The 12,556-nt window shown below is 46.5% G+C and overlaps 1 protein-coding gene across 4 annotated transcripts in view; it reads left to right on the plus strand.

Moving 5' to 3' along the window:
* PLXNA4 (plexin A4) overlaps nt 1-12,556 on the plus strand; it is a 427,913-nt gene that overhangs the window by 260,101 nt on the left and 155,256 nt on the right. For all 4 annotated transcript variants that reach the window (XM_038556478.1, XM_038556477.1, XM_038556480.1 and 1 more), the window contains exon 4: nt 11,153-11,284. In XM_038556478.1, the coding sequence (XP_038412406.1) occupies nt 11,153-11,284 (132 nt within the window). The remainder of the gene's footprint in view (nt 1-11,152; nt 11,285-12,556) is intronic.

Below are 12,556 nucleotides of genomic sequence, written 5' to 3' on the forward strand. Positions count from 1 at the left end.
GTTCCTTTCACATCCTTTTCTTCCTGGCTGGAATCAGGAAATCAAAACAAAGCACCCTCATTGGGGCAGCCTGAGCAGGGTCTAAGCCCACATCCTGAGCCCTGGGATTCGAAGCTGGGAAGAGGGGCTGTGGCATGTAGGTGAGTCCACTCTGGCGAGACAGGGCCCTGCTGGCCACTGGGGTCTGGGCCGGACAGTTGCCATCCCTCTCCTGCTTCTGAATCTTCCAGTTAGAACACCCCCAACTGGTCTGGGTTCCTTCCTGTGCCACTAGGGAGCTCTGCATCATGAGACAAATTATGATGTCAATGAGTAGTTTGAACATTTCCATCCATTCATTTGTTCAACCAGTATTTATGGAGCACCTACTACATGGCATGGCTCAAGGGTTGGGGGTGCATCAGTGCACATGAAAGAGAAAGATGTCTGCTCTTGTGGAGTTTACACTCTAGCAGGAGAGACTAACTATAGTGCAATAAGTGAGTAATCACAGAGCTATGGAAAAAAGGAAAGTGGAGCCGGGAAACGAGATTGAAGAGCCAGAGAGGCGGGGGGGGCGATTTTAGAATGAAAGTCCCAGGGGAACCTCAAGTGACACTACAAGTGAAGCTCTGTGTCCAGGTGTCCACGGCTTAGGGCCAGGGGAATATTGACAGTAAGCCAGGGCCTGGAGCCCAAGAGAGGTGCCCTTGGTGGAGGAGAGACTCGCAGGCCCGGCTGTGAACTTACAGACCGTCTTGTCCGCCACCCTACAAACCAGGCACCTCTTCCCCCAGGGAAATGGAGACATGGCAGGAGCTCCTTGCCCTCGGGAGCTCTAACCCTACAACCAGCAAGCCACCTCCCTACTCACAGCTGATGTTGGTGTCCCCACACACCCTTCCCGGTCCCTCCTCATCTGTGCAGGAGCTGAAACACCTGCCCTCCATCACGTTGTCTCAGACTTGTAAGGGGAACGTGGGAGTTGAGACGTGGCCTCATCTGCAGAGACAGAGAGCGAGCACGTGTGTACACAACTGTGCATTTGTGTCTGGGAGTATGTGTGTGTGTGCCTAACAGTTCCGACTATGGCAACTCAGGCCTAGAGTTAACTTCTCAGGTCATTCATTCATTCAACTTAGGAGTGCTTACTGCCTGATGCTGGCACTCTAGGACGAGTGCCTGCTGTTCAGCCTGTGTGACAAGATGCTGAGTGACAGTGACCAGATTATGTCGCTTAGGGTCTGGGGGTGCCAGTTACGTAGACTGCATAAATAAGATTGAAAAGTTTCATTATTTTTCCTCCTGAAAGACACGATGGCCCTATAATGTCCCAGGAAAGAGGATCCTGGTCACTCATTTCCCACCAAGGGTCCTGCCTGCTATCTCTGCCTCAGAGTAAGGCAGATCAAGGCCAGGACACCTAAGAGAGCCAAAGTTGTATGCTCAAGGCTCTTGAGAGGAGCAGAGCCCAAATCCCTCACCTCCCTCCTTGGGCACCTCACCTGCCCCCTCTTGTCTGCACCCTGCCCACCCCAACACAGGCCCCAGTTTGCAAAGTGATTGGTCTGTCTGGTGCATGTGCTTACACAGGAGCCCCTTGAGATTCTGGGGACTTCGGAGACTTGCCTGAAAGGGAAACAGGTCTACTTCTGGCTCTGGCACCGCCTGAATGTGGGGCACACGTCTCCATAAGCCTTGCCACCCCCTGCCCCCGCTCTGGGAAGGAGACCTGGCCCTGTGGCCGCCCACATCACCAGGTTGGCTTCCACTTGCCTCCGTGTTTAGGCTTGAGGGTCCTCGGGTTCAGTCAGCCCCCACACTGCCTCTCCAGTTCCAGCTCCATTTCCAGGCCTGCCAAACGAGACCCCACCCTCTCCTTCTTGTAGCTGGGCCCGGCCCAGAAATCTGGCAGTGTAGACCTTGACCGGGAAGTTTGGGGGAGGACGTGAAAGGAACGAGGCAAGGGAGGACACCGGGGGTTGCCTGTATCTTTAAAGATGAATGGCACTGTTTGCTCATTAGGGAGATTATTCCAAGCAAGAAGGCAGCCAGAACGGTCTAGTGCAAGCATCTGCCTGCTACTGGGAGCCGATATTTATTGTTCAATCCTTCAATGGATGTAAATCAACAGCCCGGCCCAGATAATGTTCCAGTAAACAAACAAGCAGCTGCCAGGAGCTCCCCGGATGGCTGACCTTTGTGGAGGCCACCCTGCTGATGTTTTAATAGCGCTCTGCCTGGCAGCGCAGACACTCACCGTGCCAGGGATGAAGAGAGGTGGATGGGTTGGAGGAGAAAGGGGGACATGCTGCTAGGAGTAGCCCGGGCTGCAGACTGAGCAGGAGGGGCAGGCCGGGGATGCCTGGGCACCGGAGTAGGTGTGCCTGTGTGTGTCCCCCGGGGCACACATGCCTGCCCTGGGTCGGCTGCCTGCAGGGGATGGCGCGGTGTGTGCCAGACGTTGTGATGGAGGTTCTTGCGTGGTCCAGGCAGGACTGATGCCCAAGTCACTCTGCCCTAATGCGGGCTCACCCATTGTTGCTTTTCTCATCTTTATGGAAGTATATTTGACAAATAAAAATTGTATGTGCTTAACCTGTAGGACTTGATGTTGTGATATGTGTATTTATACGTACATTGTGAAATAATTGGCGCGATCAAGCTAATTAACATATCCGTCACCTCATAGGGTTACCACTTTCTTTCTTCTTGTGTGTGTGTGTGTGTGTGTGTGTGTGGTGTGATGCAAACTCCTAAGATCTATGCTTTTGGCAAATTTCAAGTATACACTGTGATCACATTGCTGTATGTTAGGTCTTTAGAATTTATTTATCCTCTATAACTGAATCTTTATGCCTTGACCAGCATCTCCCCATGCCACGCTCCCCCTGGCCCTTGGCAATCTCTATTCTACTCTCTGCTTCTGAGTCTGACTATTTTAGATTCCACATAGAAATGAGATCATGAAATATTTGTCTTCCTATATTTGGCTTATGTCACTGAGCATGATGCCCTCCAGGTTCATCTGTGTGGTTACAAATGGCAGGATTCCCTCCCTTTTTTAACATTTAATAATATTCTCCTATTTGTATGCATGGATTACATATATTTAATACATACACTCTACATCCATGTGATATATATATCAAGTTTTCTTTATCTATTCAGCTGTCAACAGACGCTTAGACTGCTTGCGTGTTTGGCCGTTGTGAATAACTCACTGGTTGTTAAATATTGAAATTCTTCCCCATGACTGGCAGTTGGCTGTGCCCCTAGACCCCCAAGAGCCCACACCATCCAGGTCCTGCTTTGCCCCTAGAGCAGTATTGTCAGGTGCAACTGGAGCCTCTGAGACTGTGCCCCCTGTATCATCTCTTCTGACTGCTTGGTTCTTTCTCAGCACTTCTTAGATGTTTCTGACTGTCACCCAGGGTACAGGGCAATCCTTGCCAAGCAAGAGGTGTGTCCAGAGTGCCTATAGCCTGAATGCAGAAAGAGAAGGCAAGGGCATATCAAATAAGCTTGCTGAGGGCGAGGCTAGATCAGAACCGAGCCCACACACAGCTGTGTGTTATAACTCGCCTGGACTGATGGGGACCACACAGCTGGTTGGAGTTTACAGCTTGTGAGCTCCAGAAAAACGAAGACAGTAGAGCACATGAAGGTCCCAGGAGATACAAAGGTGTTGTAGCCGTGGAGAGGAGTGAGCAAGATCTCAGCTGAGGGAACCTCTAGAAGGATTGTCAGCAGCCAAATTATTAGCAAGGTCGCTTGGAGAGTACAGATCAGAAGGCAGGGATGACGATAACCTAGAATTGTGCCATCCAGTAGGACAGCCACTGGCCACACGTGGTCATTAAGCACCTTTAAAAGTGTGGCTTGCTAAAAAAAAAAAAAAAAAAAGTAAAAATAAAAAAAATAAAGTGTGGCTTGTCCATATTAAGGTTTGCTGTAAGTCTTAAATACCCATCAGGATTCAGAGATGTAGCATGAGGGAACGTATGTAAAATATATCACAAACAATTTCTTATACTGTATATATGTGAAAGTAATAATTAGTATTTGGCGCACATTGTGTTAGATAAAACAGATCATTAAAGCTAATTGCAATTAATTAAGCAATTTTACCTATCTTTTTAATGTCACCATTAGTAGAAAATTTAAAATTTCACATGTGGCCCACATTTGTGACTGGCATTGTATTTGCGTTGTCCGGCGCCGGTTAGAAGAATGTTCCGTTGGGTCTATGGCAAGACTTGAAGGGACAACCACACCCCATCACAGAACACGTCTACACTCAGTCTCCTCAGGACAGTGCTGAGTGAAGAGAACCAGATTCTTCCCTCTGACCCTTCATATTTTCACTCTTCTCTCCCTGGGCCAATATGGATATGCCTTAATAAAATCTGTTCGTACCACTGATTTTGCTACTCCAGATCCATCTTCCTGTGGACTTAAAAGATTTTTATCTCCAAAGGTGGCTTTTGAATAAACCTGATATTACTCACTATGTGTTTTATTACCCACATTTGCAGAGTTGGAGGTGCCACGTTGGTAGCCCTTTTGTCTGTATGGTGCACACCCGCTCCCTGAAGTCTCCCTTGGGGCTGAGCCAATGATTCCTGGTTACACTCCAATCAGTGGCCAAATCTCCTGGGAAGAGGGAATGGAGGCCGATGAACACCCTTGGTTGTAGCATTCGCCACTTGGCCTTATGTGTGTGGTATCTGAGCCCTTTAGGAGACAGGCCTCCCGGAGGACAGGGCAAAGACCCTCCTTTCTTCTACCGAAGCTGGCTCTGAGCCTGGAACACAGTGGCGTTCCATGAATGCCCTGTGGATGATGAATGAATGCAGAGTGTCCCTCTGTCAGGGGGCATGTAGGGTCAGGACTTGATCTTCTCCTTGGTGTTAGCCTCAGAGAATAACATCGTCTAAACACCCAAACTTACACTATCAGCTTCTTTACATCTTCTACCTTAAAAAAAAAAATAAACTTCTATGTCCATCCTTTCTCAGTGCTCAGGTGATCCACAAGTATCACCTGCATAGTGTGAAAGAAGAAATCCTGTTTGTTCTAAGCTGCCACCTCCCAAGCTTCGGGGTGGCTCTTGTGTTGGCAACTGAACCAGAGCCACTGGCCAACACATCTCCTTTGATCTCATCTATGCCTTTGTGGCCTGAGGTGTCTTTCCTAGGCTGTTCTCCAGGTGCAGGCATCTGGATTATGTTTCTACCTTATCAGGGGTGGACTGAACATGCTATTCTGTATTCAAGTGAACTTGGCCAGGAGAATGGCTTTGTTTGTTTTCCCCTGAAATCCCATTTGAATGCTGCTTGCCATGTTGCTGGCCACTTGGGCTGCCACGGAGTATGGGAAATAGTGAATGATGACACCGAGCACTCCTTTCTTCCTCCTGCCTCTCACGTTGAGTATTCCTTGATCACACCTTGATCAGCTCAAGAATCCATGCCCATTGGTAGAATGTGGCTCCTTTTCCTGCCGAGAGTTGACCATTTATATAATAACTACTCATTTTTCCCATCTTTGTTAAGGCATAAGTGACAAATAAAAATTATATATATTTAGGGCATACAACTTGATATCTGTATGTCTTGTGACATAATTGGCACAATCAAGCTAATTAGCATATCCATCACTTTACATAGTTAACCATTTTCCTTGTGTGTGTGTGATGAGAACACTTAAGATCCACCTTCTTAGTAAATTCCAAACACACGATTCAGTATTATTAACTCTAGTCACATTGCTGTATGTTTGATTTTCAGAGCTTACTCATCTTCTAACTGAAACTTTGTGCCACTTGACCAACATCTCCCCATTTTCCTCAACCCCCCGCCCTTGGCTACCATTATTCTAGCCTTTGCTTCTAGGACTCTCACTAGTTTAGATTCCACATATAAGTGAGATCATGCAGTATTTGTCTTTCTGTGTCTGGCTTATTTCATATAGCATAATATTCTCCAGGTTCATCCACGTGGTTGCAAATGGCAGGATTTCTTTCTTTTTTAAGGCTTTATTATATATATATATATATCATATACATATATACATACATCTATATATGTTTTGTATATATACATATATAACATGTATGTATATCTATATGTGTGTGTGCGTGTGTGTGTGTGTATATATATATATATATATATAGTATCTTTTCATCCATCAATGGATATTTAGGTTGTTTCCATATCTTGGCTATTATAAATAATACTGTAATAATCATGGGAATGCAGTTATCTCTTTGAGATACTGATTTTGTTTCCTTTGAATAAATACCCAGGAGTAGGATTGCTGGATCATAAAGAAGTTCTATTTTTTTTTATTTTTGAGGACCCTCCGTACTGTTTCCCATAGTGACTATACCAATCTTCATTTTCAGCAACAGTGCCCAAGAGTTCCCTTTTCCCCACACCCTTGCCCGCACCTATCAGTGACTACTTAGTGAGCACCAACCGTGTCCTGGGTGCCATGCTGGGCAGTGGAGCTACAAGGCCGAGTCTCTACTCCCGTGAGATGCATGGTCCCAGCCTTTTTAGCCATGTGCCGCTCTCCTCCCCAGTGCTTGCTGAGGATATACCATTTTTCTGTAGTCCATCTCCATCATTGGCCTTCTTGCTATCCCAAAGAGCTTAGATTCATCTGCTTATCTTCTAGCTCCCTCCTCTAGACCGCTTATACAAAATATTAAATAAGATAAGTCATTACACCAGCACTTGGGAAATGCCCCCAGTCCCACTCTTCCATGCAGAAACATGTCTTCTTCTGCCTCTAAGTCGATTCTCTCTCCACGGTCAAACTGCCCAAAGTCCCACAGAGACTCATTATTTTTAAATGTCTTTTCGCATGGAACCTTGCCAAAACCTTTCGGGAAATCTAAATCACTAAGGGCCAAGCACTGAACTAGGAATCGGGAGCCCTGAGTTCTAGTCCTGACTGTTACTGGTTTTTCACTGAACTTCAGGTAATGCACAGAACGGCCTCCGCCTCAGTTTCTTCATCAGCAAAATGAGAACGGTTATAGTAGTAGTCAACATCATAAAAATCCTACAGCCACCAGATGAGACAGTATTATTTAAGAATGCTGTGCAAGGTAGAAAACAAAAATATAAGGGATCATTATTTGAAAATTTACAACAAAAAAAAAAAGAAAAAAGAAAAAAAAAGAAAATTTATAACAGCATCGTCTTCATATGCATGATTCTTTCCCAAAAGAACTGCAGTAGGCGCAGACATGGTCCCTCTGGCACTCCCGGGGTGGTTTGTTTAACATCAACTACTTTCACTTCCAGAAGGGATATAGGTTTATACAACCAAAAGAACCTGGTTCAACATGCGTTAGTAGAGTACATGAACACACGGAGGCATGGGCAGAATCAGTCAGACCTTGGTATGGGTTGAGGCCACGCCATTTGCTCGATGTGTGACCATGAACAAGTTACTAAACCTCTCTGTGCTTCACCTGTAAATGGGATGTTAATGCTTACTTTGCAGAGTTATGGGAAGTTAATATATGTAAAAAGCCTGCATCAGACCTGACACATGGTAGCCACACAGTTATTAGCAGTTCTTGTTGCTATTGTTTACATGAAGCCCAAGGAGCCAGCAGCTGGGCCATCCTACCTAAATTTGATGATTATCCATCATTCAGCCATTTCTACCACAAACTCCTCTTATCCAAGATCTGTGTGAGATTCTTCCAACAGATGGATGAATGAATGCTTTCCTTTCTGCTTTCTGAAATAAGAAGTGGACTATAGAGGGGTGTGGGGAAGACTGCCTTTCTAATTACTGCTTCCCCCCCACCCCAGGCAGAGTGTGGAAGGGGGTACCATAACCCCATCCTGCCTCCCTGGGGAAGGCCCATGAAAACTTGCCCTAGGTCCTCCTGGGTATGTCCCTCTGTCCCTGCCCTAGCTCACGCAGTTTCTTCTGATGTCCACCAACATCCAGCACATCACCTGTGCTAAAGAGCAGGGGGTTGGGGCCCAATGATAAAGAAGATTGATCAGAAACTGCATCTAATTTCCCCTGGGGATCAGACCATGGGCACTGGAATGGACTCAGATCTACCAGCATTTCCTAGGGCAGCCTGCTCCTGCTGGCAGCCTTAGGGGGCTGGAGACCAGCCAGCATGCTCAGTATCACTCTTGTAGTTCTTATGCTGCAGCTCCAGAGGTGACTCACAGCTGGGGATGAAGCCTGGCTGGGCTGGGGGCCAAGGCCATCGCCACGCGGTCAGACTTGGGTGGTAATCCCAATTGGTTTTGCATGAACTCTCATTTCATTCAGATTAAGGAAGGACCTGGCCAGGATAGACATCTGGTGGCATGGGGGTGGGCACAGAAGCGGGAGGGCTACTGGAATCTGAGGCATTTTGATTTTCAGAGCTAAAATTATTCCCTTTCATTCCTTTATTGGTTTTTGATTTTGTTTTTGTCTTAGTGAGCTTCATGAGAAATCAGCAGAGAGGAGTTTTAACTGCTTTCTTTTATTTCTTCATTTTTTAAATAAATATTTGTCAAGCTCAAATATTTCAGCATCAGAATCAGGAATGACTGGCAAAAGTGTCTGGAACTGTATAGACCAGAGACCCTGACCTCAGCCCCCTACCTTTATCTAGGTGGCATGCCTCAGGGGGTAAACACGAAACCCACCAAGGAACAAGATCTCATGTAAAGGGTGGTAGGAAAAGCATGGACTTCAGAGTTGAACCTAATTCTAATACTGTCCCCAGTTTTTTAAAAAAAATTGTATTTATTGATTCATGAGAGATACAGAAAGAGAGAGGCAGAGACACAGGCAGAGGGAGAAGCAGGCTCCCTGCAGGGAGCCCAACGCGGGACTCGATCCCAGGACCCTGGGATCATGTCCTGAGCCGAAGGCAGATGCTCAACCACTGAACCACTCAGGAGCCCTGTCTCCAGATTTTATAGCTCAGGCTAATTGTTTAGTGCACCTCTGTCTCATTTTCCTCATCTTTTGTATCAGTATAGCAGTTAGGACTTTTGATGTTGAAAAAAAAAAGGTCTTTTTATTCTTTTAACAATAAGGAAATAACTTGAGTAACTAGAAAATCCTGACATAGAGCAGGCTTTGGAGTCAGTGTGATTCAGTGGCTCAGGGACATCACCAAAGACTAATTTTTTTCCCCATCTCTGTACCTAAACCTTTCCTGGTTTCAACCCCCCTCTTTATGACAAGAGGGCTGCCCACAGTTCTTAGAGCTAGCTGTCTTTTTGACCTACTGAGGGTGAGGAGAAATTCTCTCTTGCCTGATCACAAAACTCTATTTGTCCCTGCTTTGCTCTGAGTGTACATGTTGATGGCTTGGACCTGCTTTCTCTCAATCACTGTGGCAACAGAGTGAGATTAAACTGATTTGCTTGTGCCCTATTGGGAGCACCCCCCCCAGGGGACGCAGGGGGTGGATCCTGTCTTGCCCCCAAGGTGAGAGAGGGTGGAATGGATGCTGGAGAGGCCGTGCAAAGTCAGGACAAATGACCACTAAGCCCGCAGGATTGAGAGGATTACACCAATAAGGAATTATGTGCAAAACCATTTCTTAGTGCCTGATGTCTAGGAAGGGCTTAAAAATAGTGCTTAAGAGGAAAACAAACAAACCGAGCCTGGAACAAACCTTAAAGCAAACACACAAATCACAAAATAACCTAGTGTGAGAGTTCGGTGAATTCAACAGAAACGAGAGGCAGCACTTTCAGATGAATTGATGTCATCAGTAGATGTTAATGTGGTGTCCCTTCTGTAATTTATTTGCTCTGAATAACTTCTCTTCTCCTTGATCTCATGAGAGGCTAAAAATTAAATATTAAAAATTAAAAGTAAGAGTGCATTATGGGAATATATGGAATATAATTTTTTCTTTAGTTTTGTTACTGAAACCTCTAAAATTACACTGTGGGTACCTTATGGAGTCTTCTACAAATGGCATTGACTCAAGTTTGGTGATCCTCTAGCTACTGCCTCTCCCTGTCTCCCTCTGGATGTTTGATCCCAACCTAGGTGGGTGGCATTGTTAGTACTGGGCAGCGATTGCACTGAATCTATGAGCTCAGGCTCCTAACTCCTAATGATTCTGATTCTAGAGACCTGGGCCGGCACCCCAGGTCAGATGAGCACCATGTGGCGTTGGGAAGCTGCTGTCTAGATTTGTCATCCACTACGGGGGAGCATGGGCAAAAGTCTGTCCTGGCTGTCTCCACGTTGTGCAAGCAGTTCTAGGAAGATCTGTGGATGGCCCAGGGGTGATCTGCCATGCTAAGTGTTCTCAGAAGTTTGGAGATGACTCATGATCAACGTGCATTTTCCTGGAATGCTCATGTCCCCTTCCCTGGGGATGTGAATAGAACCTCTAGGAGGTTTCAAGACCTACATCTAGTCCTAAGCCTGAAGCAGAAGCCTATGGTTTAATGGCCAGAATGAGTCCACTCAGTGTGAAACTTCTGGGGTTGGCACTTTGCCTGGTTCCCCTCAAAGATGTGCCATACTAATGTTAGGGATTAATAACAGGGGAAACTGGATATGGGGTATATGGGATCTCTCTCTACTGTCTTTATAAGTTTTCTATAAATGTAAAAGTGATCTAAAATAAAATGCTTTTTAAAAAAGAAAAAACAAACAAACAAACAAAAAGATGTGGCAGTGATAGCTGGGTAGCTTTTTCAAAGAATGAGCCTGCATCCTTACACCCAACTATTTTCTGAGAACAAATCTAACAAATAATATCTATCGCCTTTCTGTTACATGATGACACTCTCATGTGAGGCAGCTTCAGTTACCTACTGTTTACCCAATTCCCAGTCCCTGCTCCCTAATACCAACCTTATCCTCCTCTCCGAAGACTATAAGCCAAGCCTCAAAGACGAAAGCCTGAGGCAGAGAGCCAGAGAGGACGACACTAGGTGCTTTGTGATACCTGGTTTGGTCTCCCTGCCTTCCCTTCTCTTTGCTTTTCCCACCAGGAGGCCCATGGGGGGCTTCTCACCCCAGATCCTCATGGCCTGGCCTTGGGGGCAGAGCTCCCTGCCTCTCCCGTAGCTGTTGGGAGGGTGTCGGGGCTGACGCTGGACTTCAGGCAGTGTAGGATCTGAACTCATATCATCTCTCCTCTTCCTCTTCTCCACAGATCCGGGTGGATGGGCCCAGGGGCAATGCCCTCCAGTATGAGACTGTGCAGGTGGTGGACCCCGGCCCAGTCCTCCGGGATATGGCCTTCTCCAAGGACCACGAGCAACTCTACATCATGTCAGAAAGGCAGGTAAGGCTCTTGGGCTCTGTTAGACATTTGTTTTGCTGCTAAGTACTAGCCTGTGGCTCAGTGGAAACCTACGGGAGGCCAGCTGCAGAGAAGGCATTTGATTTATTTGGCTCAGTGTGTATCTTTTTGGTTATGCTGCCTGGGGACTGAGGCTGAGTGCCCTGAAACAGGGAATAAAGCATTTAAAATATCAAAACATCTGGGAGTCTAGAACAAATCCACTACCTTCAAAGTGATGGGTGAGTATAGATTCAGGGCCAACCTTTACTCTCTTTTGAAGAAACACGGTACAGATGCCCACATTTTTTTGTCCAGATTTCCCTACACAAAGTATAATCTCCTACCAAGGTCACCTTCTATGGTGGGCAAGGATGAGTTGCCCAAAAATCTTGGTTGAGGTAACATCACAGAATGGTCAAATGGATGGAGATTCAAAAAAAAAAAAAACAAAACAGGGTTTGTGTGTGTGAAGTGAGACGATACAGCATACGTTCTGAGCCTTTGTGTGTACCTTATAACTCTAGCATGAAGTTCCATCAAATTCCTTGAGGCCAAGCCAGGCAGAAGAGGGAGGGTGCAGGAATTACTGTTAACTGATACTGAGTAGGAAGTAGCAAAGTTGGGCTTTGTTCCTGGAACTCAGCTGAGTACTAAGTAAGTTCTTCAAGGCTCCTTGGCTTATACCAGGGCTCATATGTCTATAGCAGGCAAAGGTATAAATTATCAGCTTGCAAATTCCATATATTCAAGAGTATTTCTGGGAGTGCCCTAATTCACAGCCCAGAGTGCTCCACCCCACAAGCACTACCCCCTCAAGGGTGGATTAGCCCTGCCACACCTTGCCTCTCTCATCTCTATGTTGGCTGGGTCATTCCCAGGAGCTGTCGCTCCAGTCCATGAATATGTATGTGACAAAGGCAGCAGCCATGAGGGGCAGATCCCATCTCTTATTCATCTTCATTAGTGAGGCCTGAACTCCCCAGAGGACCTTGCCGACAGAGTCTGGATTGTTCTGTCTGTCCCCTCTCCGCATAGGGAAGGAGATGAATACCACATTATGCCACCCACAGGGCTTGTGCATTATGCCTTGGCAGCCCACAGCAGCTCCATCCTCCCCAAGAGCTCGATGACATCTTCTCTTGGTGTGGGACTCCCCACTCAGCCACACTGGGACCTTTGTGGTGCCTTCGTGGAGGCTGCCCTGGTCTGGGGATTGCCTGATGTGGGGCCAACAGAGGCACATTTTACCCCAAGAGACAGGACAGGGTATGA

This window comes from Canis lupus, chromosome 14 (genome assembly GCF_011100685.1).
Source record: "Canis lupus familiaris isolate Mischka breed German Shepherd chromosome 14, alternate assembly UU_Cfam_GSD_1.0, whole genome shotgun sequence".
NCBI lineage: Eukaryota > Metazoa > Chordata > Mammalia > Carnivora > Canidae > Canis > Canis lupus.